Below are 8,098 nucleotides of genomic sequence, written 5' to 3'. Positions count from 1 at the left end.
TATATATGGTTTTGTTGTCTTCACACAATTGAGGAAATTATTTGAACATTTTACAAACTCCCTTACAACTAGAATGGATCTGAACTTGGAAACCTTTAACTTAATTGCCATAGAATGCGAGAATTTTCCTATAGGATAATGAGTATATAGCGACTGTTTGTATTGCCAGAATGCATGCTTTGCACTTAAAAGAAATCCTTACAGCATTTCTATGAAATGAATTATTGTCACCAGTTTAGAGGTGAGGAAAGTTAGGCTCATGAATGTAAAGGAACTTGTCCAAAATCTATGTAAGTGGTTGGCTCTGATGTCTACTTCAGAGCCGTCTCAGACAACTGGATGTTTAGCTTTTGCTTGAAAGCTTCTAGAGTTGTAGAGTTCAGTATATTCCAAGGCAGCCCATTCTATTGGAATTACAATTTTTAAAACTTCTTTTGGCTTAAATTTGCCATCCTTGTGAAGAGATGAGTTCTGTATTTGAAAATTCAATGAATGTGAGGTTATGGATTTGTTAATTAGCATGTTTGTGGTGACTATTTCACAATGTATACATATAGTAAAACATCAAGTTGTACATCTTAAATACATACAATTTTTATTTTTTAATTATACCTCAATAAAGCTGGAAAAAAAGAATGATATTCTTTCTTAGCCTTCTAATTTATCAGTAAATAACATTAATGGAATGTTTATTAGTAGGCCATAACCTGTCTGGATACTTAAATATTCAAGTTCTTCAGAATTGGTGAGAAATTTTAATGACTTGGAAGTTTATTACTCATTTTATCTTAATGGTTTGCAAAGATTGTATGAGTCAACTGTCCATTTCTAAGGTCTACAAGGAAATATTAAAAGAACACTGATGAAGAAGGAATGCTCCATGAATATTAAAATTCTTAATACCGATGTTAATCATTTAGACTCATTTTTTCTCTAATAAGTAATTTTTAAAATGGTAAATGAATTCAGCAAGAGGCAGCATGGTGCATAAATACTGAATTTAGAATCAGAATACCTAGGTTTAAATCCCAGAATCCCCAGCTACTGGTTGAGTGGCTTTGACAGATGAGCCTCAGTTTCCTCATCTGTAATGGGGTTGGTTATATATATCTGTTAGTCTGGTCCCATAATCACTAGCCTCATGTGACTAAAGATTTGAATTAAAAATAAAATATAAAAGTCAGTTTCTTGGTCACATTAGTCACATTTCAGGTGCTCAGTAGATATGTGGCTAGTGGCACCCATTTTGCACTGCCAGCTAGAGCAGCGGTTGCCAACCTTTCGGACCTCACGGACCACCAGTGGTCCACGGACCACCGGTTGGCGACGGCTGAGCTAGAGAACACTTACATCATCACACAAAGTTCTCTTGGACAATACTGACATGCCTGCCATAAGGATTCAGTGAGCTAAGATGTATAATGCATGCTGAAGAGGGCTAAACAAAGGTAAGGAGATAGGTATTGTGTCTATTTAGTGTGTCTCCAGATTTTAGGATCTAATTTTACTTTTTACCCACTCTTCCTTAGAAAGTAATGGGGTAGAATGTTAATTAGATACAATTTAAGGGTGGTTGTTTTTTACATTGATTTTAGAAGAAGGGAGAGAGAGAGAGAGAAACATTGATTGGTTGTCTCCCACACTCGCCCACATTAGGGATGGAACCCACGGTCTGGCTGTGTGCCCTGACTGGGAATCAAACCCACCACCTTTTGGTGTACAGGAAGACACTCCGGCCAACTGAGCCACATTGGCCAGGGCCAATTTAAGGGTTTTGATATTGAAAGATGCAATTAGTTTAATTTGATATGTTGTGACCATCGTGTTAACACTTAAAAGCCTTACACAGAGGCTACTTCCCATTACACAGGTGTGGTATATGAGTTACTTATTTTGAATTGTGTGTTGAGCTCTACCCTGTATTTACACACATGGTTAGCTGATTGAACTGCAAAGCATCATGACTTGGCCCTTCTAATTCATAGAGTTTCTGTAATTATGTGGTCATAAAAATGCACACATGGCCAAGATTATAGAGAAATCTGACGGCAGCCTTCAAGTAAACTGACTGTACTTGGTATCATTTTAGTGAGGTTTTTAAATTTTTATTTTTAAAATATATTTTTGTTGATTTCAGAGAGGAAGGGAGAGGAAGAGAGAAACATCAATGTTGAGAATCATTGATCGGCTGCCTCCTGCATGCCCCCACTGGGAGTCGATCCTGAAACCTGGGCATGTGCCCTGACCAGGAATCAAACCATGACCTTTTGGTTCATAGATCGACAATAGTGAGGTTTTATTTGCATGTTATTTCATTCATGAAAAATGACCAGGAAGTGTTTCCAAGTATTTTTGTAGGCAGGTAAAGGGAGATTTGGGAGGGTATACTTTTGAATTGGGCATTGAGAAGATATTTCATCATGTAAACTTTTTAATCTAATTTCTCTTTTTGTAGCTTCAGGCTCCTGGAAAAGGCTTAACTAGCAGTAAAAGCAAGGATGACCTGGTGGTAGCTGAAGTAGAGATCAATGATGTGCCTCTCACATGTAGGAACTTGCTGACTCGAGGACAAACTCAAGATGAGGTGTGGAGATGTTGGGCTTTGGGGAATGTGGGTGGATGTGGTTTTAGAAAAATAAGACTGCTAAATAAGGACAGACATGAATCAGATATTTATTAGTGTATTTGGGTCATACTCTCCAAAGTTAGGGTTGGGTTTGATTTAACTGCAGAGGAACTTCTTAGTGATGGTAAAAAACAAAAACAGCTATGTGTGAATTCCCTGGGGTGGTCTGAGTAAGAAACAATGGAACTAGATTTTCAGATAGCAGAGAGAACTCATTTCTACCTTATTGATGGAATGGATGGATGGATGGGGAAAATCTATCCTGCTACCTGTCATTGAAGTCAATTGCCACATCATCTTTTTAATAGAAAATTTCCTTTTTAGATCAGCCGACTTAGTGGGGCTGCAGTGTCAACTCGAGGGAGGTTCATGACCACTGAGGAGAAGGCCAAAGTAGGACCAGGGTGTGTATGCATATCCTCTACTTTGGGGAAGGGCTGGGTATATGACTCACATTAGCTTAATATATTTTATTCTTAGGGAATACATGTAAGTGCTTGATTAGTAGTTTATGCAGTAGCTACTTTGGTTAATAGATATATAACTATGTATATGTATATATGCTTTACTGCAGAATTCAGAACATCTTCAATAGATACAAGAAGTGTTGCAATTATTCTTTTTCTATTGTGCTGTGTTTTTTTTATTTCACAGTGTCTTTATTGAAGACAACAAATTATGCAAAAGTGTAAAAGAAGATAATAATTGTTAACACTTAATGTGATACTTGTAAACTGTTTTTTATGGAAATATTTCCCCTAACAAATGAGTTCATACTTTGTTCTAATCTTTTTTAAAGTTTAAAAAAAAGTAATCCTCACCTGAGGATATTTTTTCCATAGATTTTTAGAGAGTGGAAGGGAGGGAGGGAGACACACACACACACACACACACACACACACAAACACACATCAAACGAAAGAGAGGGAGCCACACACACACACACACACACACACACACACCTGAAACTGAAGTGCGTGCCCTTGACCGGGAATCCAACCCAATACCGTTTGGTCCGCTGGTGGATGCTCTAATACGGTGGGGAATGTTGATCTGAGGCTTGTGAAATCATTTGGTCTGGCCTTGCTGACGCATTAGGGATGAGTTAATTAAATGTTTAACCAAATACAGCAGGCTAATTTTTAAGTTGATCATTTTATATGGCCTATGAATGATGTTATAAATATCCAAATGGTCCTTGGCAGAAAAAAGGTTCCCCAACCCCTGTTCTAACCACTGAGAAACCCAGCCAGGGCTAGACAATTTTTGTTATCAAGACTCCTTAATGGCTCTGATGATTATAAGTTGTAGGTTATCTATAAAGATTTCATCTCAGTTTAGCTTCGTCTTTTCTAGTATTCAATTTTATTTTTTTAATCCTCACCTGAGGATTGGTTTTTATTGATTTTTAGAGAGGGAAAAAGAAAGAGCCATCGATGTGAGAAACATTGATTGGTTGCCTCCTGTGCATGCGCCAGCTGGGAATCAAACCCACAACCTAGGTATATGCCCTGATTGGGAATCAAACTCGCAACCTTTTGATGTATGGGACAACACTCCAACCAAGTGAGCCACCTGGCCAGAACAAAACAGCATCTTTAACATTGGCTTAGTCATTCCTCCACTGTAAACCATGCTCTTAGAAATTAGCAATAGCCATTTCCATGTGCTGTATAGTTCCTTTCACTTATTTGGAAGCTTTAAATGTTACAGATTAGTTTTGGTGACTCATTTAGCTCCTTCTTTGGTTATTACCAGTTTGGGGTCATCATTTTATATTTCTCTTTATAGGGATCGTCCATTATATCTTCATGTTCAAGGCCAGACACGGGAATTAGTGGACAGTAAGTAATGTTTTTGGCTCACCTATCACTTTTTGTGTAAAGCAAAGTACAGGGATGTGTGTAATATTATTTATGAAGTACTCGTGAATGTACATAGGGATTTAGAAAGGTTGGGAGCCAGACATTTGGGTCACCTATAAAATGGATTAATACTCAGATAATTAAGTATTGGCCTGTGTTTATCATTGGTTACTAGTCAGTTCATTCAGTTCTTTGGTATAGTATCTTACTCTCTGTGCTTTTCCCTAGGAGCTGTAAACCGAATCAAAGAAATTATTACCAATGGGGTGGTGAAAGCTGCCACGGGCACAAGTCCAACTTTTAATGGTGCAACAGTCACGGTCTATCACCAACCAGCGCCCATGACGCAGCTGTCTCCAGCTGTTAGCCAGAAGCCTCCCTTCCAGTCAGGGGTATGTTTTGTGGAGAGATCATTATAGCTTTGTCATTTCTATAAAAATGATATATGTCAAAGAATACAGAAACTATGGAGAAAGAAGTAAAATCCTGAAAGTTACCATTATCGATATCAGATTACTGGACCATTGAGGTGTCCAAGATGTAGTAGTGAACATTTGAGCACATAGCTCTTCCTTCTGACATATTCCAGAAAGGCTCTTTTGATAGAACAAAGAGTATGCACATTGTACATTTAAAGTTAGTGGTTTGAATTTATATTTGTAAACCTGATGGCAGCTGGAGGACTAAGAAGGCTGAGTCTGATGAAGTAAGACTCTGCTGATACAATCCTCCTAAAAAAATGGGTTGGAGAGAGCAGCCCTTATTGGAGAATATCACAGGGCTGACTGCACTACCCAACATTCTACTCCAGTTTTACAGGAAACTGTCTTTGCTATAATTTCTTAACGTATATCAGTTGAGAGGCACTGGAAATGCTTATTCACTATTGAATTGGGACTTTCACCTCTTAGATAGGTTTTGCTGAGCAGAGAGGTAGGTATGTGGACTGTAGTTCTCATTTAAATTAAGCTACCTGATAAGGTTTATTTTAATGCCATTTTGATAGAAATGATAGGGGATCCTTATTCTGGAAGTAATTAAGTGTATCTGGAGAATGAAAATATTTTGTATAATGATTTCCATGGTTTGGATTTAACTTTATATTCTCTGTTCAACCTGATCTTTCTGTTCCTCCACAGATGCATTATGTTCAAGATAAATTATTCGTGGGTCTGGAACACGCTGTGCCCACTTTTAATGTCAAAGAGAAAGTGGAAGGTCCAGGCTGCTCCTATTTGCAGCACATTCAGATCGAAACGGGTGCCAAAGTCTTTCTGCGAGGCAAGGGTTCGGGGTGCATTGAGCCAGCATCTGGCCGAGAAGCTTTTGAACCCATGTATATTTACATCAGGTACGGACGGAGCTGAGAACATTTAAATCCTTGTTAACTTAGCAGTGCAGACAGCAGTGATTCAGAAGGAGGAAGAGAAAAATGGGCGATGTATGGGATAATGTGAAAGAACTTAGGTAAATGCCAGGACTAATCACTTTATAATTGGCTAATAAAAATTGTTGGATTAGGAGATAGGTTATCTTTTTTAGTATTCAACTCCTTGGATTTTATACAAGTCTGTGATCCTAAAATGAGCTGTCATGAGCCTACAATAACTTTGACTTAAACCTATCACAGTATTTTTAAATGTCTTTTCTTTTCATCATGAAGTACTGTTACTCAGAGAAAGACCAATAAAGTAATGTGGTAATAATACTAGTTGTACCTTAAAGGACTTACAACATTACTAGAGGCCTCGTGCACAAGTTTGTGCACCAGTGGGGTCCCTCCGCCTGGCCTGCAGGATTGGGCCAAAACGGCTCTCCAACATCCCCCGAGGGGTCCCAGATGCAAGAGGGCGCAGGCCAGGCTGAGGGATCCCACTGGTGCATGATAGAGGCGGGGGAGGGCGCAGGCAGGTTGGCTAGCCAGGGAGGGACTGCGGGGGAGGGACCTCAGGAGAGCTCCAGGGTGTGTCTGACCCATCTCATTCAGTCCCGAGACCTAGGTTGGACCCCAGCAGCAAGCGAACCTACCAGTCCGAGTATCTGCCCCCTGGTGGTCAGTGCACATCATAGCGAGAGGTTAAGTGGCCTTAGCATATCATTAGCATATTATGCTTTGATTGTTGAATGGACAACTGGACACTTAGCATATTAGGCTTTTATTATATAGGATTTTGGGTCCCTATTTAATGGTTTTCAGAAGCTTAGATTTGTGCTGCATTGAATGTATTAAGTTTATAAAGCAGCATACCAAGTGAAAACAGAATCCTGTATCCTTTATTGTTCTTCCTTTTGAATTCTTGGTGGTTAATTTTTTTGCAGTCATCCCAAACCAGAAGGCCTTGCTGCTGCCAAGAAGCTCTGTGAGAATCTCTTGCAAACAGTGAGTTATGTTTGTCTGTCTCATACTTATTCAGAACAGCTACTGCCATTTTAGACTGTGTCTTAGCTATTTTTCCCACCTGTATTAGTTTCCTAGGCTGCCACACAAAATTACCACAACAAAATTCAAACAACAGAAATGTATTCTCTCATAGTTCAGGGAGCCAGAAATCCAGAATTGAGGTGTGGGGTAGGTTGGTTCCTCCTGAAAGCTCTGTGGGAGAATCCATCCCACACCTCCCTCCTAGCTTCTTGTGATCGTCTGTAGCCCTTGGCATTCTTTGCCTTGTGTCAGCATAGCTCCATTCTTATCTCCTCTGCTAAGGGTAGCAGTCTTTGGAGTTAGGGCTTGCGCTAATCCAGTTGGACTTCATTTTAACAACCTCCAAGCAAATACCTTGTTTCCAAATAAGGTCATATTCTGAGTTACAGGCAGACGTGAATATGCTGGGGTGGGGGTGTGGAGGGACACACATGACACTATTCAAACCATTACACCATTCTAGCAACTAACATTCTTTTTAAGGAAGTCATATTTCCCTAGCCAGGGGCACAGTTGGCATGCATTTCTTGTTCAGGAGCTATTTCACTAGGGAATTTTGAATCTATAGTACATATTTGTTTTCCCTTCTCTTTCAGGTTCATGCCGAATACTCTAGATTTGTGAATCAGATTAATACTGCTGTACCTTTACCAGGTGTGTATGTCTTAAAGTATTTATAAAATATTTTGCTAGTGATATTTATGAGTAAAATATTGATACATGAGGCTAGACTAATTGTGCCAGGGCACTAATAGTGTTCCCTTCAGCTTAGGGTAATTTGGAAAGCCAGTTGAGCCTCAGTATTTTTCTTCCCTGAAGATTAAGTTTAATATTCAGCTAAAATGTCTCATTCTGCTGCAGCTGATTAAACACTTTTTTTCTTCCCCTTCAGGCTATACACAACCCTCTGCTATAAGTAGTGTCCCTCCTCAACCACCATATTATCCATCCAATGGCTATCAGTCTGGTTACCCTGTTGTTCCCCCTCCTCAGCAGCCAATTCAGCCTCCCTATGGAGTTCCAAGCATAGTGCCACCAGCTGTTTCATTGGCACCTGGAGTCTTGCCAGCATTACCTACTGGAGTCCCACCTGTGCCTACACAATACCCGATAACACAAGTGCAGCCTCCAGCTAGCACTGGACAGGTAAGATGTCAGAATATGAAACATGATACCATTGAATTA

At 39.5% G+C, this 8,098-nt stretch overlaps 1 protein-coding gene across 2 annotated transcripts in view; it reads left to right on the top strand.

Moving 5' to 3' along the window:
- KIAA0907 (KIAA0907 ortholog) overlaps window positions 1–8,098 on the top strand; it is a 24,341-nt gene that overhangs the window by 1,742 nt on the left and 14,501 nt on the right. For both annotated transcript variants that reach the window (XM_006775707.2, XM_006775708.2), the window contains exons 3-10: window positions 2,456–2,584; window positions 2,951–3,030; window positions 4,418–4,470; window positions 4,720–4,883; window positions 5,631–5,842; window positions 6,811–6,871; window positions 7,510–7,567; window positions 7,806–8,059. In XM_006775707.2, coding sequence (XP_006775770.1) covers window positions 2,456–2,584; window positions 2,951–3,030; window positions 4,418–4,470; window positions 4,720–4,883; window positions 5,631–5,842; window positions 6,811–6,871; window positions 7,510–7,567; window positions 7,806–8,059 — 1,011 coding nt within the window. The remainder of the gene's footprint in view (window positions 1–2,455; window positions 2,585–2,950; window positions 3,031–4,417; window positions 4,471–4,719; window positions 4,884–5,630; window positions 5,843–6,810; window positions 6,872–7,509; window positions 7,568–7,805; window positions 8,060–8,098) is intronic.

This window comes from Myotis davidii, unplaced genomic scaffold, assembly GCF_000327345.1.
Source record: "Myotis davidii unplaced genomic scaffold, ASM32734v1 scaffold208, whole genome shotgun sequence".
Lineage (NCBI taxonomy): Eukaryota > Metazoa > Chordata > Mammalia > Chiroptera > Vespertilionidae > Myotis > Myotis davidii.
The sequence above is the reverse complement of the archived record's forward strand: the minus strand, read 5'-3'. Positions and strand labels throughout refer to the sequence as shown.